Below are 25685 nucleotides of genomic sequence, written 5' to 3' on the forward strand. Positions count from 1 at the left end.
ACCTCCGCGAGTGCGGTGGTGGGGCTGTTTAAATCACCGCGAGTCGCGGTTGTTTGTTTTTTTTTTTGTTTTTTGTTTTTATAAAACCTTATAACTTTTTAAAACATTTAATTAATTAAATTCTAAAAATTTTGTTTTCCTTTAGGAGCGAGGGTGTTTCGGATCGTTGTCCTAATCCGTCCCTCGACAAAATTTTAAAATTTATCAATTTAAAGCGCGGTTTTAAAAGCAAAGATTTTCGGTTTTTTTTTTTAATGTTTTTGGCATACTTTAGTTCAATAAGATTAAAAATAATGATAATAAAAGTTCTCGTCCCTCCCTCGGGTAAAGCAATTTCGGTTCAATAACCTAGTCTTCAACTTACGACGAATTTTAAAAATCATATTTTTAACTTGGCAAAATAAAGTAAATTTTTGTTTTTAAATTCACACCAAACTTAAATTTAAAATGCATAAAATTAAAAATTCATATTAAAAATTCACACCAAACTTAAATTATATTTTTGTTTTTATACATACAAACTTATATTAAAAATATTAATTTTTCAAATATTTACAATTTTAAATATATTGATTTAAAAAGTTTACAATATTATTTTAATATTAATTTTAAAAACAAAGTAAAAATAAAATTAAAAATCTTTTTGGCTTTTTTTTATCCCACTTTAATCAATCAAATATTATCAAAAATATGCGCCCCTCTTTTCGGTAAAGTAATTTCGGTTCAATAACCTAATTTAACTCATGACGAATTTTTGAAATATTTTAGGTTGATTGATTAAAGATATTTATACCTTAAGAATAAACGTTAAATTTCGCAGTGATGTAATAAATTTTTGTATGATATCAATAATTTCGGTCGCAAGACCTAATTTTATTGAATACCAATTTAATACTTTATAGCGAACAAATTAGCGTTTATTATCAAAAGGTTAAAAATAAAAATAAAAATAAAAACTGTACAAAGTTATCTGTGAAAGAGATTTCTTAGTGATATGTTCTAGCCCACTCATAAGATAGTCGGACTAATTGATTTTCCATGGCTACATAGGCGTAACCTCGAGCATTTAATGTTTTTTCTTCTAAACATATGAACGGTCCGTCTCTGCATAAAGTAACAAATTCGGTGTTTGAATAGGTTTGATTATTTGAACATTTACCTTCGTGTGACCATTTTCCACATTTGTGACATTTTTCAAGGTGTCGAGCTCTTCTTTTCGCTGCGAATTTTGATTTTCCTTTACCAAATTGTAACTTATTATCTTCGCATCTGGATTCTTTTCTTACTCCGTCCAATTTTTCTCTGATTAATGATACTATTTCACTTGGAAGTGTGTCATTATTACGTTTAGTGATCAAAGCGTGTAGCATTAGACCATGGTTTAATTCACAGGAAGTCTTCATTTTGAAAAACCTAACAAAAATAAAAATTCAGAATGGGAGGAGAAGACTAGTTCTTTTGGGTCTGCTAGGGAAACACCATTCGGGTTCCATTTTCGAGAACTACACGAAAACAGAAAATCTAACTCTAACAGAAATACATAAACCTCCCTACACTTAGTTGAAATTGTGATTAACATTATTTTCAATTGGATCATCAACAACTTGTATATCTTTGACTTTTACTTTAATCCATTTGTTGATTTCCTCTGTAACTTTCACAAATTCAACTAAAATTGCCTTTTCTTTTGGCGATAAATTGGATACTAATCGGTTACATAACTTAAAGTTTCCCTTAATCTTAGCATCATGAATCCGTTTATAAAGTTCTTCGTTGAACTGTTAAAAATGGGTTCATCTAATTTCGTATCATCAACGGGGTTCTTTGTGATCGGATCATCATTAAGTGTTTTTTCATCTTCCCCACACTTATGCATTTTTATTGGTCTAACAGTTTTGGTTGGTGGAGATCTAAACTTTCGGTTCACAAAGGTGATCGATGTATCACCATCCCTAAGTGTCATTCTACCTTCTCTTACATCAATGAATGCCTTGGTGGTTGCTAAAAATGGGCGACCTAGAATTAGATTAATATCAAGGTTTTTCTCCATATTAATCACTATGAAGTTTGTAACAAAGGTCAAACTTCCCACGTTAACAAGTAAATTATTTGCTATTCCAACCGGGTGTTTAATGGTTTGGTCAAATGATTGAGCACCTATTTTGGTTGGTTTTAATTTACCCATGCCTAATCTTTTGTATAAGGAAAGAGGCATAATATTTGCACTTGCTCCTAAATCTGCGAGTCCATTATATATAGCACCATCATTAAGCAAGCAAGAAATGATAAATTCACCCGGGTCTCCTGCTTTAGTAAGTCGAGTTGGTTTGTAAACCTTTTTCGGGTGTTCTTTTCTTGGTTCTTTCACTTATATTTGAACTTCTTGTTCACATTTTTCTTCGTTTCTTGGAATGGGAGGTTTGTATAAGAATTCTTCTTCATCACTCAAATTTGAATCCTCCCTATTTTCCAATTTTGATTTTTCATATGTTGTTGATAACATATTTATGTTTTCATTTTGAAGGTTTTCTTGGGAGGTGAAATTATGATTAACTTCATTGTCAACTTCCATCGGACCATGTATGTAATATTTAACTCTGTGACCATTAACTTTAAATTCAATCCCATTTGAATTTATTAACTCTACTGTTCCGTATGGGAAAACTCTTTTGACTATAAATGGTCCAGACCATCTTGATTTCAATTTTCCAGGAAATAGCTTGAATCGTGAATTGAAAAGAAGAACTCTGTCTCCTTCTTTGAATTCTTTTGAACTTCTGATTCTTTTATCATGCCATTTCTTCGTTCTTTCCTTATAGATTAACGAATTTTTGTATGCTTCATGTCTTAATTCTTCTAATTCGTTTAATTGACTTAACCGTAGACGTCCAGCTTCATGTAAATCAAGATTACATGTCTTCAAAGCCCAAAATGCTTTGTGTTCAATTTCTACTGAAAGATGACATGCTTTTCCGTAAACGAGTCTAAAAGGTGTGGTTCCAATTGGAGTTTTGTAGGCTGTTCTAAAAGCCCAGAGTGCATCCTCCAATTTAATGGACCATTCCTTCGAATTTGATCCTACGGTTTTCTCTAAAATAAGTTTTAAAGCTCGGTTGGTATTTTCAACTTGTCCACTCGTCTGTGGATGATATGCGGTGGAGATTTTATGAGTTACTCCATATCTTTTGAGAACTTTCTCAAGTTGATTATTACAGAAATGAGTACCCCGATCACTTATTAAAGCTTTCGGTGTTCCAAACCTTGCAAAAAGACGTTTTAAAAAGTTGACTACAACTCGTGCATCATTAGTCGGGAGAGCTTGTGCTTCCGCCCATTTAGATACATAATCAATGGCTACGAGAATATATAGATTATTATGAGATTTTGGAAATGGACCCATAAAGTCAATACCCCAAATGTCAAATACTTCACATACTTGAATGACATTTTGTGGCATTTCATCACGTTGACTTATTTTTCCGGCCCTTTGACAAGCATCACAAGATTTGCAAAGAAGGTGTGCGTCTTTGTAAATTGTAGGCCAATAGAATCCAGCATCGTAAACTTTTCTTGCTGTTAGTTGAGGCCCATAATGCCCTCCCGTTGGTCCTGTGTGACAATGGTTTAAGATTTTACTAGCTTCCTCCCCGAATACACATCGGCGTATTATTCCATCGGGACAACTCTTAAACAAATGTGGATCTTCCCAGAAATAGTGTTTTATATCACTAAAGAATTTCTTTCATTTTTGGTACGATAATCCTTTTTCAAGGAATCCACATACTAAGTAGTTTGCATAGTCTGCAAACCATAGAATTTCATTATAATCTATCTTCAATAGATATTAATCAGGAAAGTTGTCTTGTATGGCCGATTCATTTAGAACTTCTAATTCGGAATTTTCAAGACGAGAAAGATGATCAGCGGCGAGATTTTCTGCTCCTCTTTTATCTCGGATTTCAATATCAAACTCTTGTAAGAGTAAGATCCAACGAATTAATCTTGGTTTAGCATCTTGTTTCAAAAATAGGTATCTAAGAGCAGAATGGTCGGTATAGACCACCGTTTTAGCTAGAACGAGATATGAACGAAATTTGTCAAAAGCAAAGACAATAGCAAGGAGTTTTTTTCAGTAGTTGTATAATTCGTTTGTGCTCCTTGTAACGTCTTACTAGCATAATATATAGGTTGAAATCGTTTTTCAATCCTTTGTCCTAAAACGGCTCCCATTGCAAAATCACTTGCATCGCACATAAGTTCAAACGGTAGATTCCAATTTGGTGTTATCATGATCTGCGCATTAGTGAGTTTCTCTTTAAGAATATTAAAAGATTTGATGCATTCATCTGAAAAGATGAATGGAGCATCCTTTTCTAGGAGTTTATTCATAGGAGTGGCAAATTTAGAAAAATCTTTTATGAAACGTCGGTAAAAACCGGCATGCCCTAGAAAACTCCTAACTCCTCTAACATTGATGGGATGTGGAAGTTTAGAAATTACATCTACCTTAGCTCTATCCACTTCAATTCCTTCTTTTGAGATTTTATGACCAAGAACGATGCCTTCTTTAACCATGAAATGGCATTTCTCCCAATTAAGTACTAGATTTGATTGTTCACATCTAATAAGCATTCGTTCAAGATTAACTAGACATGATTCAAATGTATCACCGAAGACTGAAAAGTCATCCATGAAAACTTCCATGCATTCTTCTATCATGTCGTGAAAAATCGCCATCATGCACCTTTGAAAGGTTGCAGGGGCGTTGCAAAGTCCAAATGGCATGCGTTTGTAAGCAAAAGTACCATAAGGGCACGTGAATGTGGTTTTCTCTTGGTCTTCGGGTGCTATTGGAATTTGAAAATATCCGGAAAAACCATCAAGAAAACAATAGTAACTATTTCCGGCTAATCTTTCCAACATTTGATCAATGAAAGGTAAGGGAAAGTGATATTTTCTGGTGGCGTCATTCAATTTTCTATAATCAATACAAACACGCCATATTGTTACAGTCCTAGTAGGAATAAGCTCATTTTTCTCATTTGTGATGACAGTCATGTCACCCTTCTTAGGTACGCATTGAACTGGGCTTACCCATGGACTATCAGAGATTAGATAAATTAAACCTGCATCAAGCAGTTTAATAATTTCTTTCTTAACAACATCTTGCATATTAGGATTTAGTCTTCGTTGGCGTTGCACATACGTTTTATGACCTTTTTCCATAAGGATTTTATGTGTGCAATACGAAGGACTTATTCCTTTAATATCATGAATCTTCCATGCAATGGCTGGTTTATGAGCTTTTAACACAGAAATGAGTTGTGATTTCTCATTTTTAGTAAGAGAAGACGATATTATTACAGGTAATTCAGATTCACCATGTAAATAAGCATATTCCAAATGGTTTGGAAGTGGCTTTAACTCTAATGTCGGTGGTTCTTCTATCGATGATTTGTATCGATATCTGTCTTCTTCTTTTAGCATTTGAATTTCTTCTGTTGTTGGTTCATATCCATTAGCCATAAGTGTAGCTAACATTTCAGTTTCATCAATTGGTTCAGTACCTTCTCCTAAAGAACATTCTCCTGTTCCTTGTAATTCTGGAAATTCTTCTAACAATTCTGCATGTGATTCTATAGTTTGAATATAATAGCATGCATCATCTGCAGATTGCGGTTGTTGCATTGCTTTATCAACTGAAAAGGTAACACTCTCGTCCTCTATACTTAGGGTCAGTTTCTTACCAAACACGTCTATCATTGCTTTAGCCGTGTTTAAGAATGGTCTTCCTAATATGAGAGGAACTTGAGAATCTTCTTCCATGTCCAGAACAACAAAATCTACTGGAAATACTAAAGTACCAACTTTAACTAGCATGTTCTCCATTATCCCTCTAGGATATTTTATTGATCTATCGGCTAGTTGTATGCTTATTCTTGTTGGTTTCAATTCTCCAAGGTCTAGTTTAGTGTATAGTGAATACGGCATTAGATTTATACTAGCACCTAAATCTGCCAATGCTTCTATTGAACTAAGACTACCCAGAAAACATGGAATTGTGAAACTTCCTGGATCTGATAGTTTTTCTGGTATCTTATTCAACAGCACTGCTGAACAATTAGCATTCATAGTAACAGCAGAGAGTTCTTCCATTTTCTTTCTATTCGAGATTAGATCTTTCAGAAATTTAGCATATCTAGGCATTCCTGAAATTACATCAATGAAAGGAAGCTTTACATTTATCTGTTTAAACATATCCAAGAATTTGGATTGCTCGGCTTCAAGTCTCTCTTTTCTCATTTTACTCGGGTAAGGAAGTGGTGGTTGGTATGGTTTAATATAAGGTTTAGCTTTAACTGTGTTATCTTCATTAACCTTTTCAACTACCGGTTCTTTTTCCTTATCTTGTTCAGGTTGTGGTTCTTGTAGAGTAGGAATAGCTTCATCGGAAATTATAGGTATTTCAGGTGGTTTAAGTGTTGTACCACTTCTTGTGGTAATAGCTTTAGCTATTTCATTCTGGGGGTTAGCATTTGTATCACTAGGTAAACTTCCCGGTTTTCTTTCACCTATTAACCTTGCTAGGTTACTTACTTCTTGTTCCAGATTTTGAATAGAAGCTTGTTGATTTCTAAATGCTTGAGCATTTTGTTCATTTGTTTGTTTCTAAGATGTGAAAAATTGCGTTTGAGATTCAACTAGCTTTGTCATCATATCTTCTAAATTCGGCTTTTTATCATCGATTTGTGGTGGTTTGTTTTGAAAATTAGGTCTTTGCTGATTGTAAGTATTGTTGGATACTTGTTGATTACTAGGACCTTGTTGGTTGTTGTATGGAATATTTCGGTTATAATTTTGGTTTTGATTGTAAATCGGTCTTGGCGGTTGATAATTATTCTGATAATTATTTCTAGGCCTTTGGTTTATGTATGAAACATTCTCTCTTTATTCCATTGTTAGTTCAATACTGAGACAATCTTTTGTCAAATGTGGTCCTCCACACTGCTCACAACTAATTCGTATTGAGTGGATATCTTTAGTCATCTTTTCCATTCGTCTCTCGACAGCATCTATCTTTGCGGAAATGGAATCTAAGTCATAGCTAGAATCGGCTCTAGCTGCTTTAGATGATCTAACGATATCTTTTTCTTGGTGCCACTCATGTGAGTGGGAAGCAGTGTTATCAATAATTTTGTAAGCATCAGTTTCTGTTTTCTTCATAATGGAACCACCAGCTGCTATGTCGATGTCTTTCCTTGTAGTGATGTCGCATCCTTGGTAGAATATTTGTACTATTTGACAAGTGTCTAAACCATGTTGCGGACATCCTCTCAATAACTTTCCAAATCTGGTCCATGCCTCATATAGAGTTTCATTTGATTTCTGTGTGAATGTAACAATTTCTCCTTGAAGTCTTACGGCTTTAGATGCCGGAAAGAATTGTTTAAGAAAATTTTCAACTAAAACATCCCATGTATCAATCGCCCCTTCAGGTAACGATTCCAACCAATCTTTGGCTTCTCCCTTTAAAGTCCAGGGAAATAACATGAGATATATCTGTTCATCCTTCACTTCTCGGATTTTAAATAGTGTACAGATCCTATTAAAGGTACGAAGATGTTCATTTGGATCTTCCTTCGGTGCACCACTAAATTGGCATTGATTAGTTACCATGTGTAGAATTTGTCCTTTGATTTCATAATCTTGCGCATTTATGTCTGGATAAGTAATTGCGTGACCTTGGCCAGTGCGTTTAGCTCTCATTCGGTCTTCCATACTTAAAGGTTCCAGATTTTCCATGATTGAATTTGTTGAATCTGAATCACTAGAGGATTCTGATTTAATGGATCGTTCCTCAACAATCTCTGTTTGAATGATTGGTGGTTCCGGAGGAAAGATTAGTGGTTCAGGATCTATGAATCGTCCTTGAATATTCTCCGGATTCTCAATTGTGAGGTCGGGTTCAAAAAATGGATTATCGGAAATTTGAATTGGAGTACTTGGTCGACTGGATGATGATTCTAAAGAAAAATCAACGGCGGTAATATTAGCTAGATGTCTTGATCGAGTTACAGGTGGTGAACGTTTTGCTCGGTGCATTCACTGAATATCCTATTAGTTTTTAAAAATGAAGAAAAATTATATAAGTTATCCAATTAATAGACTTTTCTGATTTTGCCCACGTTTCGAATAGCCAAAAGATGCAGCAGAGGGGCAGGATTCGTTTAGTCTCAATATAATTGAGTACTGTTTGGCTCCAATAACCCGGTCCACGTACAAATCCAACTATTACTACGAACCAGAAAATTTTGATGTCTATCAATTTAACCACTTAAAATAAATTTTCGTAATTTTAAGAAATTTAGATAAGAAGTAGAATAAAAATCTATGTCCTAAAACTAGAATGGCGAGAAATAAGAAAGAAAAAGAGCGCGTCGGTATTAAAATTGGAGAAATAAGAAAGAAATAGAGTGACTTATAAAACTTTAAAACACTCGACTAACCCAACCTTATTATTATCACTAACTTAAAATTAAAATTGCAAATTGAGATTACTAATTGGAGTGATAATTGATACATAGGTAAAATGCGTCGAAAAATAAAAATAAGAAAGTAGCGCGTCGTAACTTAAAAAGGCACTAAAATCTAAAAATTAAAAGTTGCGTCTAAAAATATTAAAGCTTACAAGGAATTCTATATCCCAAATGGCAATATCTTAAAAAGGTACTAAAACTTAAAAAGGCGTCGCAAAATTCTAAAGCACCTAAATCTTAGTCTAAAGAAAAAGCACTTAAGGGATTTTACGGCAAAGCCTAAAAATCTAGAAATAAAAATAACTAAGGCAAAAACTATATCTTAAAACTAAAAATGAGCGAAAAATACAAAAATTTCGCTAAAACAATTAAAAAGGGACAAAATATAAAAATATACTAAAAGTTGTAAAAAGTACAATTTTTATAAAAATATTATTTTTATATTATTTATTTTATAAAACTATTAATTTTATAAATTATTTAAACTAAATAATACAAAATAATAATAAAAACTAAATTATATAATAATAATAATACCCTAATTAGGGTTTAATTAATAATAATAATATATACTCCGTAATTAATGCTGTTTTAGGGTTGACTGTGGCCTGTCAGAAGACCTCCGCGAGTGCGGATAGTCGCAGTTCAAAACATCCGCGAGTCGCGGAGGGTTAAATATAAGCTGAGAAAGGGTTCGTTTTTTACAGGTTCAGTTTTTTTTAATCAAATATATATAAAATATAAATATAACTAAATATTTTTATAAAACAATAAAATACTTATTTTTAAACTCAAAAGTAAAAATACTTTTTTTAAACTTTATATATTTTTTTAACAAACTCTTTTTGTATTTTTATATTTTAAAAAAAAACTAATATTTTTATACGAAGGACTTAATAAAAACTTTTACAAAATTATATTATTATTTTTTTTATATCATTAGCGTTGCGCTTTCGGCGTTTAAGTTCCCCGGCAGCGGCGCCAAAAATACTTGATGTTGCACGAGGTGTATATGAAATAGCTTATATTTTACTAGGAAAATCTATTAAATACGATACAATTTTACACAAGATATTTATGTATTTATAGAATGGATATACCTAAACCTTGCTACAACACTTATAGGCAGTGTACCTAATCGTACAGTAGTGTAGTTTTTAGTAAGTCCGGTTCGTTCCACAGGGAAATCTTTTAAACAAAGCTTAACGCTATATTAGTTTTAATTTATAAAAAATACAAATATATATATATAAGTAATATTATTGTTATAAAGGGGGGTTTTTACCGTTTAATGACCGGTTTGTCGATTTTTAAAACTTAGTCGCAGTTAAAACCTAATGTAAAATAATAAATAAATAAAAGACTTAGTTTAAAGCGTAAAATAAATAACGATAATGAAATTACAATAAATAAAAGTGCGATAAAATAAAATTATGATAATTAAAGAGTACGAAAATTAAAAGTGCAATTAAATACAATAACAATAAATAAAAGTGCGATAATTAAAAGTGCAATTAAATATGAAAATAAAGGAATTATGCTTATTTAAACTTCCGTAATCATGATGTTTGACGTGTTGATTTTAGTTTTATGCCCATGGGTTAATTGTTCTTTATCCTGGATTATTTAATATGTCCATACGGATTTGTCCATAATAGTCCATCAGTCATAAATATAAAGTGCGAAAGTCTTCGTCAAATTATTCTTATTCCCGAAGTCAAATATTCCAACTAATTGGGAATTCGAATTGTAACAAGGTTTTAATACTTTGTTTAATGAATACACCAGGTTATCGACTGCGTGTAAACCAAGGTTTTACTACTTTGTTAACAATTACACCAATTACCCTTGAATGTAATTCACCCCTGTTTCAACAAGTCTATTAACTATTAATTCAGTTCCGTGTCCGGTAAAATGAACAATTATTGGTATTTATAGATATCCCGCCCACCGTACCCAGTCAAGCGTATGTGGTTATATATAAATACGTCAAATTATAAGTTTATATATTAAATTAACAATGTATTGTTTAGTTAATATAAAACCCATTAATAGCCCATAGTCTAATTTCCACAAGTGTCGTTCTTTTGTCCAAACTCCAATTATGGTACAAAGCCCAATTACCCAATTTTAATATTTTTAGCCCAACATCATGATTACTTCGGTATTAAATAAGCATAATAATAACTTAGCTACGAGACATTAAATTAAAAAGGTTGAACATAACTTACAATGATTAAAAATAGCGTAGCGTTACACGGACAGAATTTCGACTTACACCCTTACAACATTCGCTAACATACCCTTTTTATTAGAATTAAAATTAAAATTAAAATTAAAATTATAATATATATATATATATATATAATACGTTGATGAATGAAGAAGGAAAAAGATGTGTAAAATTCGGCCGAATGCTCGGCCTTTTAAAGGTGGATTTCTGACTTTTTGGGCTCCGCGAGTGCGGTGGATTTTGCTCTTCAGAGCTCCACGAGTGCGGAGCTGTCGAATCCAGCTCACACAAGCTTGGCTCCTAGCTTGCCGACGGTTTATATAATATAATATAATATAATATATATATATTAATTTTAAGAATTAATTATATATTATATTATATTCATGTGCATAGTTGACTTGTAATTTTTAGTCCGTTGCGTCGAGCGTTGAGAGATGACTCTGGTCCCAGTTCTGGATTTTCGAACTTCCTTGCGTACAATTTAATATCTTGTATTTTGTGTTTCGAATCTTATACTCTTGTAATTTTGAGACGTTTCTTATCAATAATTGGAACCTCTTTGATTGTACTTTGTACTTTTTAGCTTTTTGGTCGTTTGCGTCTTCAATTCGTCGAATCTGTCTTTTGTCTTCACCTTTTATTATTTAAACGAATATTACTTGTAAATAGGACAACTGCAACTAAAAGCTTGTCTTTCTTGAGGAATAATGCTATGAAATATATGTTCGTTTTTAGCATTATCACTTCGCGAAATGTATCATAATAAACTGGGAGGACTTGATCATATACATAGCATTGTATATGTGTATTTTATTTGCTAAAGGCTAAAAACAGAAGTTACGCGAAGCATATTCGAAATGCTTAGAATATTCGCTGAAAATAAAGATAGCGGATCCGTTTTCGCGCTAATGAAAGACTGCGGGTCACTTCGCTAAGTTTTCGCGGATAGTTAAGCAATCCACAAACTGCGAATATTTCGAATCATATAAATAGGGAGCTTGGCCTCTCATTTATAGGTTGTTGATTATCTGCCATTTGCCCGAACCTTTGTAATTTTCTCTTGTGATCTTGCCTAAGGAATTTTTACATCGTGTCGAGGTGAATCATGCTAATTAACAATCAAGACCGAGTCGGGGTGGTTGATCACTTGATTGTTAAAGTGAAAGACGATCATCAGGGCCCAAAATAATCATCAAACATCTCATCCTCCATCTCAATCTCATTGCACTCAATCCTTAATTAGGTAATTTATTAATTATGGATTGATCAATGTTGAGCTCGAATAAGCATTTCGGAATTTGAATTTTCTGACCGCTAATGAATGCATAGCTTATGAAGGTTATTAACTATCTTAATAAACTCCAAAGCTTCCATACGGTTCTCGTAAAACGGCGAAGTGACCTTCGCGTAAGTAGAAGTTTCTAGATCCCATTTAACGATCAATGACTCCGCATTTCCAAGTGTCTGAACCATCATCGAGTCGATTAAGCTTCGACTCGGGGTTGCTAAAATATTACTGAAACGCGAAGGACATGGATAAGGAGCAATGAAAGATGATGAAGATCGTTTAGGAGACAATCCGAATTTCTTCATTGTAGATTGATTATGATAAAATAATTAAGAAATCATTTTTTAAGGAAAATAAGAAATTAAGTGATGATTTGAGAATGAAAGGATTTTATAATTTTTGAGTGTGTGGTTAATTTTGGAGTACGTGGTGAGATATGAATATGGAAGGGGTATATATATATTGTGAGACAAAATATCTGTAATTTTAGACTTTTGTAAATATGTGTGGGAAACTGGAAATTTCCTCCAATGAATTATTTTTAGAAAAAATTACGCCGTTGGTACATGTGGTTTGTTTACATTTTCTTGAAAACACCTAAACTTAATTCTTTGCATAGTTGATACCTATGCTTTGCATAACTTTCGTGGTTGGTACCGAAACCTAATCTCCGTTAAATTTTTAATGTTAACTCCTCACATGTGCCACGCATGTGAGGGCAAATTTGTCCCTTCAAATAATTTAAACAGATCACAGGTACCAACTTAATGGTCAATCTGGAATCAAATCAAATATAGAACTGTTTATTACGTAGTATTAAGTTTATAAACCAAATTGAGTGGTAATAAGACTTGAACTTGGAACTTTTCAGAAAACGTTGGGATGGTAAAATTTGGTACGAAAACTCAATTTGGGCGCGGTTTGTTCAGAACGTGGAGCACAGTTATTGACCAAAATTTTCGAAGGAACATTATGAAGGTGGACGGTTTTGCCTCATCTCATCAGAAGATATTAGGTTTGGAGCATCAACGATTCAAAAGTGTGAAACCTACTTCACAATTCGAGGTAACAGTCATCTATTCTAATTGAAGATAATGGTCTTTTGACTTGTGGGTATATGTTAACATTCTAATTAGTAGGTTTTCTGTTTTTGTTTTTATTTATTTATTTATTTATTTATTTATTTTAGATTTTTAGTATATAAGCTTTCGATCTTGGTGATATTTTGAAGGTGTTGTCGGCGATATGCCATAATCTTCAATTTTGTAGAACTGGTTTTGTTGATTGATTATGTGCAGTAGTTAAAGTGGGCTTATTTCTAGTAGCGATTGTGAATGTTCTTAATTCTCAGCAGATAATAGCCTTAGCATGTGTCAAACTACACACCGACTCCAATATATGGGGTTTTAGTTGCCATCAACTGTGATATAAGTTATTAGTTATACCCTTTTTTATATAGTTGGTTTATTTTGATTATGTGTTTACATACTCTATTAGAAGTTGGTGTTGTGTAAATTAACAAATTATAAATCAATCACGAATTGTTCCTTTACATACACTATTAGAACGATGGTTTCAATTCATATTCATATAATTTTTATATGGACTAATTTATTTAAAGGGACGAATATGCCCTCACATGTGTGGCACATGTGAGGGGTTAACATTAAACTTAACGAAAGTTAGGTTGGGGTACCAATCACGAAAATTAGGCAAAGAATAGGTACCAACTATACAAAAAAAATTAAGTTTAGGTGTTGTTAAAAAAATGTAAACAAAACACAGGTAACAACGGCGTAATTTTTTCTTATTTTTGTTTTTTTCAAAGTCAGAGTCAATTCTTGCTTTAATACTTTTCTTTTTTAAGGAAAAAGAAGTGTATGTAAGTATGTATGTAACTATGAATAAATGTATTAGGTTTTTCATTCAGATTATTTGAGATGTGTGTTAAGTTCTACATTTAGTTCAATTATTCATATTATTGGTCAATATATCAAGCTCTTACTCTAATTTGCGGGCTATACTCCATAGTTTGTTAGGTATTCTATAAAATTTACTCTTCCCAAAAAATGTGGTTTTTACAATGATCGTAGTATGAATAGGCTAATTTGTGTTTTACCTTTAAAAAAATAAAATATATTAAAAATAAAAAGAAGTATTTACGGAAAATAGTATGAGTTTGGATTACTTTCTTCCCGATAACTCGAACAGAAAGAACATTAGAACTTTTTCATCAAAAACAAATATGGACTTTCATCAAAATCACTCGCCAAATCAAAACAAAGAGAACCAAACAAAGAGCATCAACAAAAGCAGTGAAACCGGAGTGTGCATTGCCGTCATCGCCGAAACCATTTATATACAAGCTAAACTTCTACATAGCGATACTATTTTTTTATTTTTTGAAATAGGTTTAATAAGCTTCCCCTTCATTTTAGGCTTTTAGCAAAACTAATTGATTTGCCAGATCTTGAAGAAAACAAATTCTCCAAAGAAGACCCAACGACGAAGAGACTCTCTTTTTATCCGCAACATCACCAACTTTTACGACCTAAGCAACATCTTCAACAAACCGAGTTTGTCGATCATAGCGACACCATCAACTACGTTATTGCTCTTCGATTAATTTTTGCAAGTTAAATTAATGTCACCGACAAGTCTTTTTATACTATAAGCATATTCATTCGTTACTTAATCGTTAGTAACATTATAATTTTATTATAATTTCATTTTTAGCTTAATGGGCCAAAAGACGGGCGTTTTCTTGGGCCTTCTCTACCTATGCTATTCGTTCATTCGTTGTTTCATTTTTCCAGCTTGTTATTAATATTATAGGTTTTGTTAAAGCGTGACTTTAAATGAATATACTTATAAAGGGGAAAATTTCATGAATAAGGAAAGCGTCCACTAAAATTTCTTAGCCAAACCCTTTTAAGTATAAATTAAAAAGATTTCCGACCTGCCGGATTCGAACCAGCGACCTAAGGATATCTGTGAACCACTACAGTCCTCCGCTCTACCAACTGAGCTAAGGTCGGTTTGTTAAGTACTGTGATCTATGATTTATATATCCTTCTATATTATTCATTTTAATTATAATCAAGAAGATAATAACTACTCAACTGAGGTTACTAATGAGTGATGTTGAAGATTTGATTTAGAGAAAATGGACTATACATTTATGATAATGATCTGATCGTATGAATGTATAGGAATGCACTTTATGGACTGACCATGTTTTTTAAGCTCTAAAATCAAGCTCAAGCTTCAATCATAAAGGCTAGCTTCTTTTACAAAATCGTATAGTATGATCATCATCAAATGTGAAACCCAAAATAGCATCACGATAATCAGTTACGACATCATACAATTTTTAACCACATAAACACCAAACTCGTTTATCAACTAAATTCGGTTTCTTATTGATCCGGTTAGCGTGGTCAGCTACCCATCTCCGAGAATCAAGGCTAGTTGGGAGAGTCAAGAGGGATCTTTTGATCATGCATGATTTTCTCAACTGAAACAAAAAATGACGTTGCCCACATTCTGGTGCATGGCAGTAGTGGGCACATGGGTTATTTTGGCTTCATTAACTTTCTTGTATAAATAGGGAGTGAATGAAAGAGTTTGAGGATATGCCTCTTTTCTTGTATCCAATAATATACATTTAAAGAGAGAGAAATAAAAACAACTAAAATTCCTCATTTGTTTTTGCTGCACTTGTTTACATACTTTGTTGCATGCTTCGATCACAACTCACAAACAGCAAAGCATTTTAGTATCCTTACAAAATTATCAAGTTAATATTTTGTAACGGATCACTTATTCGAGTGTTCCCAATTTTCCCTCCATTATATGCTTACAACCTAAGACTATCCAGTTACAAATTCTACTACTAACTCAATAACTATCTCGTCCGCAATTTGATTACCAACAGCATCGATTTCTTTCACTGGTTGCAGCCAATCTAGATCCTGGTCAACATATATTTCCTCAAAAACCTCGCTCGCTTCATTTTCTTGCTTCACTAACACCTTCTGCAACTGACCTTCAAATCCAATCTCAGTCAACGCCACCTGGATACCTCTTTGACCCGGATTGACCCACAGGCAAGATAACACGGTCTTGTAAATAGCAAATAACGCCTCATTTATACGATCATGAAACAACCGTCTGTCGGATCTTGAGACAGTTGAATCTTGCGAGTATATCTTTTCAAGTTGATCAAATAACCACGGATCTTTGGGACATTCTGAATACCATGTAGTCATGAATGTATGCGGGTCGTAATTGTAGAAACCAGAATTTTGTAGGAAATCGGTTATGTAAGTAGATTCCCAGTTGTCTGACTCGGTTACTGTAAAGGATGACCCTGGTTCGTTTTCTTCGTCATTTGGGCTATCATAAGTTGATACTGACTCCATCTTTAACATAAATAGCTGTTTTCTGAGCTCTGAAAATGTAGAGAAACACAATCATTTTTTATGGATGTTGACTAACATTGACTTTTAAATAAACATATACTCCATCCCAATTTAAATGTTTATAGAGAAAAAAACACGCAGTTTAAGAAACGTCATTAATTATCACACTGAACTTTTTATCAACTTTAAAGTTTAGACCCACTTTAACGGAAGCGTGTTGAGGGGTGTGTGCTCCAACACGCCTCCAACACATGGAGTATGAGGCGTGTTGGAGTGTGTGCTAGCGGCGTGTTGGATGTGCAAAGAAGATCAAAACAGAGAAACAGGTACCAGGTCGCGTTCGGGCATGGTTTGTCGCGAAACGCGACGGTTTGGAACGCGACATGTGGAGCTGGAACGCGACATATCAATCAGTAATCAGGGCTTGATGACTATCGCGTTTTGATCAAGGTTGTCGCGTGTGGATGCAGTTCATCGCGTAACGCGATGGGGTGTCGCGAAACGCGACATTGTTCGTGGCCAGCAAGTTATTTGATTTGTTTCCTAATTTTGATTAGCACTATAAATATACTCTTTGTATTCTGTAACCCGATGTACGAAAATCAATATAAAAAAAAGCTCTCTAGTTGCCCGTGGACTAAAGCAATCATACCGATTGCATATAACCACGTAAATTCTTGTGCCTTTTACTTTTCTTGCATTTATTTTGTCCGTTTGTCGTTTGTGGGATCACAATCTATTGATTGGTGATCGTTGTTGGGTCCATAAATTCCTAACAACTGGTATCTAGAGCACAAGGTTCGTATTGGGCGCGATGGCGGACGAAGGAAAGTTTAGGATTGATCGGTTCGATGGGAAAGATTTTGGATTTTGGAAGATGCAAATAGAAGACTATTTGTACCAGAAAAAATTACACTTACCACTTGAAGAGAAGAAGCCGGATAGCGTTAAACAAGAAGATTGGGATCTCGTAGATCGCCAAGCTTTAGGAGCGGTTAGGATGTCTCTTGCAAAAAACGTTGCATATAACGTTATTAACAAGAAGACTACGTTTGGGTGCTTAAAGGCACTTACAAACATGTATGAAAAACCTAACGCCGCTAATAAGGTTTTTCTCATGCGTCAATTGTTCAACCAAAAGATGAAAGAAGGTGCGTGTGCTGCAGATCATATCAATGATTTTAACAATCTCATTACAAGATTGGCCTCGGTGGAGATTGTGTTTGATGATGAACTTCAGGCACTGATTTTGCTTTCGTCTTTGCCTGAAAGTTGGTCGGGTACAGTTACCGCAGTTAGTAGTTCCACAGGAACCACTAAGCTCAAGCTTGAGGGGATCCAGGATTTGATTCTAGGGGAAGAAACTCGTAGGAGGAATTCCGGGGAATCATCGGGTTCGCTCTTAAATACCGACAGGGGCAGGAAGAACGATAAGGGTACGAAGAAGGGTAAGAAATTCAAAAAGAGGTTTAACTCTAAGGACCGAGAATCTGCGGTTTGTTGGAATTGCAATCAAAAGGGTCACTTTAGCACTCAATGTAAGAATCCAAAGGTGGATAAAGCTAGGGTGAACTTCACTTCCGAGGATACGGATGACGCCTTGGTGTGTTGTGTTGAAAATTCGGTTGAAGCTTGGATCATGGATTCAGGTGCATCATTCCATGCTAATCCTAGTAAGGAGATGATGAAGAATTTTAAGGCGTATCGGGGGAAGGTGAGATTGGCGGATGACAAACGCTTAGACATAAGAGGCATTGGAGATGTGATATTGAAGACATCCAATGGTTCCAATTGGACTTTGAAAGATGTGAGGTATATTCCGGATTTGAAAAGGAAGCTTATCTCTATAGGTCATTTGGATGAAGAAGGTAATCATACTACCTTCGGTGATCGCAAATGGCGTGTTCTAAAGGATGGTCAAGTCGTGGCATCGGGACATAAAAGGGGAACTTTATACATGGTCGAGGTGTTCGATGATGATGAGGTTAATGTGACGAGTAATGTAGGGGCCGATTCTACTCTATGGCACCGAAGACTAGGGCATATGAGTGAGAAGGGGATGAAGTTGCTAGTTTCTAATGGGAAGATTCCGGGTTTGAAGAAAGTGGATATCAGGTTTTATGAGCCATGTACTATGGGGAAACAAAAGAAGGTATCATTCGGGAAATCAGGAATTGCGCCAAAGAAGGAGAAGCTTGAACTTGTTCATTCCGATGTCTATGGACCTACAACGGTTGAGTCGCATGGTGGTTCCCGCTACTATGTCACCTTCATTGATGACTCCACAAGAAAGGTATGGGTTTACTTTCTCAAAGTTAAATCTGATGTGTTTTCTACTTTTAAAGTGTGGAGAGCTGCTGTTGAAAACGAGACTAACTTGAAAGTTAAGTGCTTGAAATCTGACAATGGAGGAGAATACAGCAGTAAAGAATTTAAAGACTATTGTGCGGAACATAGTATTCGTATGTTGAAAACTGTTCCGGAAACACCACAGCACAATGGGGTTGCCGAACGCATGAACCGGACGCTCAATGAGCGGGCTAGGAGTATGCGGTTACATACGGGTCTACCAAAGATGTTTTGGGCAGATGCCGTGAACACGGCAGCTTATTTGATTAACAGGGGACCCTCAACACCGTTAGAGTTTCGAATTCCAGAGGAAGAGTGGACCGGTAAAAAGGTGAGTTTGGCTCACTTAAGGGTTTTCGGTTGTAATGTGTATGTGAAAACCAAAGACATTGACAAAGACAAGCTTGAAGCAAAATCAAGAAAGTGTACTTTTATCGGGTATGGGTTGGATGACATGGGTTATAGCTGTTGGGACAATGAGGCAAGGAAGGTGATTCGTAATAGAGATGTTACTTTTGATGAAAGCTCGTTGTATGACACCAAGGTAACGGTTAATTCTAGTCATAGTCCGGTTATGCTTAATAAGTTTGTTAATGTGAATACAGAATTCTAGTGGGAGTTCGGGAACTATTGAATTGCCAATTGACGGTGAGGATCAAAGTGATGGAGATGATTCGGAGAGTGGTGCTAGCTCCGAAAATGATGAGAGCTCTATTGGTGGGGACGATGGTGACTTAACTCGATCACCACCACCCGTTACTCCACCATTGAGACGCTCTAGTAGAACGCCCAAACCTACTGTTAGGTTTTCTCCATCGGCAAACTATTTGCTCTATACCAAAAATGGTGAACCCGAGAGTTATTTTGAAGCAAGACAATCTAAAGAATCCATACAGTGGGAGCTTGCTATGAAAGAAGAAATGGGGTCACTTATCAAGAATAAGACATGGTCTTTAGTGAAATTACCTCCAATGAAAAAGGCATTGCACAGTAAATGGGTCTTTCGGGTCAAAGATGAGTTGAACGGGAAAAAGCGGTACAAAGCTCGGTTGGTAGTTAAGGGGTTTCAACAAAGAGAAGGAGTTGATTATAATGAGATCTTTTCTCCGGTTGTGAAGATGACTACTATTCGCTTGGTTTTGAGTATTGTTGCTGCTGATGACTTACATCTAGAACAATTAGATGTAAAGACCGCATTTTTACATGGGGATCTTAAAGAGGAGATTTATATGGTGCAACCAAAGGGCTTCGAGGTAGTTGGTAAAGAGAGATGGGTTTGCAAATTAAAGAAAAGTCTGTATGGGTTAAAACAAGCACCACGGCAATGGTACTTGAAGTTTGATGAATTTATGACAAGGAGTGGTTTTACAAGGAGCGAGTCGGATCATTGTTGCTACTTGAAGAAATTCAAGTCCTCCTATATTATATTGTTGCTTTATGTTGATGACATGTTGATTGCAGGTTCGGACATGTTAGAGATCAACAGGTTGAAGAGAAAGTTGTCTCACGCATTCGAGATGAAAGACTTAGGGGCTGCTAAATGGATACTCGGGATGAGTATTGAAAGGAATCGGGTTGAAGGTACTTTAACTTTGTCTCAAACCAAGAATATCGAGAAAGTGTTAGAGCGGTTCAACATGGGTGATTCAAAGGCAAGATCCGTGCCTTTAGGCGGTACCTTAAAGTTAACAAAAAGTCAAGCACCTACAACAGAAGTAGACAAAGAGGAGATGGCTCAAATTCCGTATGCGTCGGCAGTAGGTAGTATTATGTATGCAATGATTTGTTCAAGACCCGACATAGCTTATGCAGTGGGAGTTGTGAGTCGTTTTATGTCGAATCCGGGTAAAGAGCATTGGGAAGGTATAAAGTGGCTTTTGCGCTACTTGAAAGGTACTTCTAAAATGGGGTTGCAATTCACTAAAAGTGATTCCATTTTGAGAGGGTACGTTGATGCTGATTTGGGTGGTTGTGACGATTCGGGAAGAAGCACTACGGGGTATGTTTTCACGGTTGGTAAGACGGCGGTTAGTTGGATGTCCAAGCTTCAAAGTTGTGTTGCGCTGTCAACAACGGAGGCTGAGTGTATGGCAGCAGCAGAAGCATGCAAAGAACTTGTATGGCTGAAGAATTTTATGTTTGAGTTGGGACGAGTTCAACAAGACTATGTCTTGCACTGTGATAATCAAAGTGCTATTCATTTGGTGAAGAACCCGGTGTTTCATGGTCGTACGAAACACATAAAGCTAAGGTATCATAAAATTCGTGAACTTATTGAAGATGGTACTTTAGTTGTTAAGAAAATTCCTGGTACGGAGAATCCTGCTAATATGTGTACTAAGGTGGTTACGATCGGAAAGTTGAAGCTTTGCATAGCTTCAACTGGTCTTCTTGTTACTTGATGAAAGAAGACGGCAACTAGAGAGCTCTAAGGGTTATTGGTTTTGATTTCGACAAGTAATGTTGAAGACCTTGTATCGAAAGTCTGCTCTTCCAGCGATGTTGAGTTTGCGTGTCCCATGTTTGATTGGCGGTATGAAAGGTGGTTCGACGTTCTTGGTTGAAATGGTTGGTTTTTTTTGGGTTGGCGAGATTTCTGGGTTTTGCTCTCCTTTGAGTGGGAGATTGTTGGATGTGCAAAGAAGATCAAAACAGAGAAACAGGTACCAGGTCGCGTTCGGGCATGGTTTGTCGCGAAACGGGGCGGTTTAGAACGCGACATGTGGAGCTGGAACGCGACATATCAATCAGTAATCAGGGCTTGATGACTATCGCGTTTTGATCAAGGTTGTCGCGTGTGGATGCAGTTCATCGCGTAACGCGATGGGGTGTCGCGAAACGCGACATTGTTCGTGGCCAGCAAGTTATTTGATTTGTTTCTTAATTTTGATTAGCACTATAAATATACCCTTTGTATTCTGTAACCCGATGTACGAAAATCAATAAAAAAAAAAAAAAAAGCTCTCTAGTTGCCCGTGGACTAAAGCAATCATACCGATTGCATATAACCACGTAAATTCTTGTGTCTTTTACTTTTCTTGCATTTATTTTGCCCGTTTGTCGTTTGTGGGATGACAATCTATTGATTGGTGATCGTTGTTGGGTCCATAAATTCCTAACACGGCGTGCGTGCCAAGTGCACGGGAAGGAAACCAGCATGTTCCATTTTTGCTTGTTTTTAATTGGTCAGTTTTTATTTGTTTATTATTTTTTATCCACTATTTCACCCAACTTCCAATCAGATTTTAACACATCACCCAACACGCCACTTAACACTCCACCCCATTACACACCGGTCTGGCAGCACGCTCATCAAGCACCCCACCCCCACCCAGCAACACGCCAAAACGCCCTTCAGGGATAAAGATGGTCTTACCTCTTACTATCTACCTATCTTGTCTTATATCTACCTATCTTGTCTTATATGATTTACAAATAAGATGATGTGGTCTTCGTTTAAATAATTTATACTAGGTTTCTATAATGTTTTCTATAATTTTTATTTTAATTTTAATAATTATAATTATAATTATAGTGCAAGTATATTTATAAATTTATCTCTATGTAAGTCGGTGTTTTTCAACTAATTTTTAAGTGGACTTGGCATTTTCATTTACACTAGAACAAGGCCAGACAAAAAGTCGAGTTTTGACCGACTTTAACTTGACTTTTTAGCATTGACCGACTAATTAGATGTTTTTAGGCGAAACGGGACGGGCTAGTCACAAACCACCACAACGGCCGTCGCGACCGGCGTTTGCAACCATGATGAATATAAAAAGTATTACAATAATTACAGTGTTATAAATATGAATTAGATTAGAAGTTTAAAACTACATACCATGAAGTTGAGAACTGACTCTATCAAGACAATCAAACCCAGATGATACATCTTCTGTAGTACAAATTTCCGACACCGAAATACGACCATGTTGATCAACCTCAACCTCCTTCGAACCTTCAGACGACTCAGGCTCAAGATCAGGTCCAGACAACTGAACGGAAACAGTACCCTGTGAGATTGCAGTAGATTGTTCCTACAACACCAAAAGACTTCAACTTTTTGAAATGGAAAACAAAAATCACACATATAAGCACACATCAAATTGAAATTCGATTATGTTCATACATTTTTAGCATCTGTGGTATCAATTATAAATTGTAAACAATGAAATACCAACAGTTAATAGCAATTATAGAAATCCAGGGTATTAATTTAGTGAACCTGTGAATTTGAGCTATCTTCATCAACAGAATCTGCACTTTTGGTAGCAGCATGAACATCAGAAATCAGTAGCTCATCAAGATCCACTAAGTTGGAACGTCTTTCTCTTAAGATATTATCGATCTCGGGACTACAACATGTATTGCAATATTGAGAGGACTGACATCTTTTACTGTATCTTGAATTTCTGGATCTTGAATCTTCTCTTTGAACATAATTACCCTTCAACGCCTTATTCTTCCCTCGTTGTAGGGACTCGATCATTACCTTCTCATCAGCATGAGCTTCTTGGTAGTTAGTTTCCTTTTGATTTAGGTTCCGAAGGGATGGAGCGAGAGATGTTGATCGTGATGTTCTTCTAAAATGTTCATCGTTGGTCCGAACCGGGCCCACTACATTGTTAGGTACAGAAAGCATTTCTTCAAGTGTGCTGCTGTTTTTGCCAACCATTCCCACATCTTTATATCCATGAGTTTTCCACCTACGTGACATTCGTTTCTTTGCTTCACGAATCACATCAGATTCAGACATGTTAGATGACGAACGTCTGGGCCGGTCAACTCGGTAAAACGAACTTCTGGAAGAAACCTCCATTTCTGATTCACTATAACCCGAACCAAACAGGCTAACATTCCCATTTGCAAATCTCTCTTTCATTTGACTAGTAATTTGCCTTGCAATCTCTCTAGCTTCTTTCGACTTGTGCCTAGATGACTTAACCTCACGCGATTCTATATTCTTCCCACGTTCATCGGGAGAATGTACAAAAAAATGATCGCCGGAGATTTTTGCAAGATTTGGCTTAAGAACTACAATCCTTGTTGGGGAAATTTCAACTTTATTGTTCCTTTCTACACGATATCTAGATGATCTACGAGTGTTACTAGTAGTGTGACACGAATATCCTAAATGATCGTTCTCATTTTTTTTATGAGACACGTGAACGTGGAACTTAGAGGTTTCTTTATCCTCTTTCAACCCTTTGTCATGGTGCCTGTATCTAACATAATTTGATGGTTTTAAAATCGTTATTTGGTAGGGAGAAACAAATGAAATATCTTGCTGAACCTGGTGCAGGTAACTCGACATCAAGTCCGAGTTGGAGGCTACCCTTTCAAGTTTCGTTTTAATTGCAACGGACTCACAAAGAATCTCATCATATCTTTCTTGGATGTAACCTAAATCATGCTTCGTGGATCTTCGTCTTGCGCTGAACGAAGGTGAAGAATATAGATGATTTACAACATGTGATGCTTCTGGATCTTCATAAACATCTTTGAAATCTTGCTGCTCTATACTCGTCTTCATATCTAACTGATAACTCTCATTACTTTTGCTATTGCTCTTGTGAGAGTTGACTGCTGACTTTTTATATTGCTTGTGTACAGGCTGGGGGGACGGCAGTCCATCTAGACCCATTAACTTGGCTATAAGACTCGGAGACCCTTTTTTGGCTAAAGTTTCATCCAACATTTCTTTAGCTAACAACGCCTTTATTGGGATCCCGTAAACTTGTTTGGAAGACGTTTGCCCGGCTTCAATTGTGAACTACAATCACCATATCGGTTTCGTCACTCTTAACTTTTCTTATATAAATAAGATATTGCAGATAATAAGAGAATGTAGAATAATATGATGACATTAATAGAAAGCATGTTAAAATGAAGTTAAAGCTTAGATATGCACCAATTTCTGCTCAGTGAAACCATTACTTGGAGACCTCGGTTGAACAGTTTTTCGATTTGCGTTTTCTCCATTCCCTGAAAAGTTGTTGAAGTTAGCTCAACTGCACAACTCACAATTTATCATCAAATAGAAAAGCATTGAATCCAAATAGAAAAGTAGGTAGCATTAAGTAAAAAAGCAACTAGTTTAGTCTAAAGTAGAACCTTCCCTAAGGCAAAATCGAAGACGCTAAATACTCACAATTTCACAAACAACAATTTAAACATTTGGATTAGCTAAAACCATGCTCAATCTGCATATTCATCATGTTTACATTCAATACCTTATAAAACTGAACAAATCAACTCACTCAAATAAATCATATCAAATAATTTCAATCATGAAATTATGAATAATCAAAACCTAATTCTCACTTCAATTAAGCTGATATAAATTAATTAGATATACTGATGAGAAACAAGATAGCAGAGCAAGATATAGGGTTTAAATCTTGTTCTGGTATGAGTTATTTAACTTATTTTTAACAATTCATTTTTCAAAAATTTATATTTAATATTTATATTGTTACTCAATTATATTCTCATCTCCACCTAAAATAAACATCAAATTATTCAGTTTAACTGCTCAAATTTTCACAACAACCTAACAAACCTCAGAGATACACACATATACAAACATTAATCATATATATAAATCTATACGTACACATATTTAGAAAGAGATTGACCTCCAAAAAGGCAAGGTAATTTGTTTTTTCCCCTCTTATCTATCTCCATTTTCAACAGAACAAACTTTTTTTTTATCTGTTTTTAAAGCTCGGGAAATGGAAGAACTGTAAAATTCAATTCAACTAATAAATAATTAATTAGTGTTGTTCAGCTCATTTCATCTTCGCAGCAACGTATACATACATTATAGTTCACCTACATCGAGCAAAAAC

At 35.3% G+C, this 25685-nt stretch overlaps 1 protein-coding gene, 1 non-coding gene and 1 pseudogene across 2 annotated transcripts; all 3 read right to left on the reverse strand.

Annotated features, from left to right (window-relative positions):
* Positions 1-12366, reverse strand: part of LOC139861314 (exocyst complex component EXO70H1-like) — a 42804-nt pseudogene extending 30438 nt beyond the window's left edge.
* Positions 12367-15014: 2648 nt separating this feature from the next.
* TRNAY-GUA (transfer RNA tyrosine (anticodon GUA)) lies at positions 15015-15099 on the reverse strand. Its single transcript is given in 2 exon segments — positions 15015-15050; positions 15063-15099. It is a non-coding gene; the product is annotated as a tRNA-Tyr (tRNA).
* A 672-nt stretch (positions 15100-15771) lies between these two features.
* Positions 15772-25521, reverse strand: LOC139863434 (uncharacterized). The gene is made up of 5 exons (XM_071852071.1): positions 25473-25521; positions 24746-24819; positions 23060-24607; positions 22676-22871; positions 15772-16514 (listed from the first exon to the last, which is right to left on the reverse strand). Exons 1-5 carry the CDS (start codon positions 25519-25521, stop codon positions 15934-15936), a joined length of 2448 nt encoding a protein of 815 aa, XP_071708172.1. The 3' UTR covers positions 15772-15933.
* Positions 25522-25685: the final 164 nt, after the last annotated feature.

Source organism: Rutidosis leptorrhynchoides, chromosome 8 (assembly GCF_046630445.1).
Source record: "Rutidosis leptorrhynchoides isolate AG116_Rl617_1_P2 chromosome 8, CSIRO_AGI_Rlap_v1, whole genome shotgun sequence".
NCBI lineage: Eukaryota > Viridiplantae > Streptophyta > Magnoliopsida > Asterales > Asteraceae > Rutidosis > Rutidosis leptorrhynchoides.

Coding starts and splice junctions, on each gene's coding strand:
- LOC139863434 (XM_071852071.1), bottom strand. CDS start 25,521: ATGGAGATAGATAAGAGGGGAAAAAACAAATTACCTTGCCTTTTTGGA. Junction 24,820..25,472: donor ATTACCTTGCCTTTTTGGAG/GTCAATCTCTTT, acceptor ACAACTTTTCAG/GGAATGGAGAAAACGCAAAT. Junction 24,608..24,745: donor GTTTCACTGAGCAGAAATTG/GTGCATATCTAA, acceptor TGGTGATTGTAG/TTCACAATTGAAGCCGGGCA.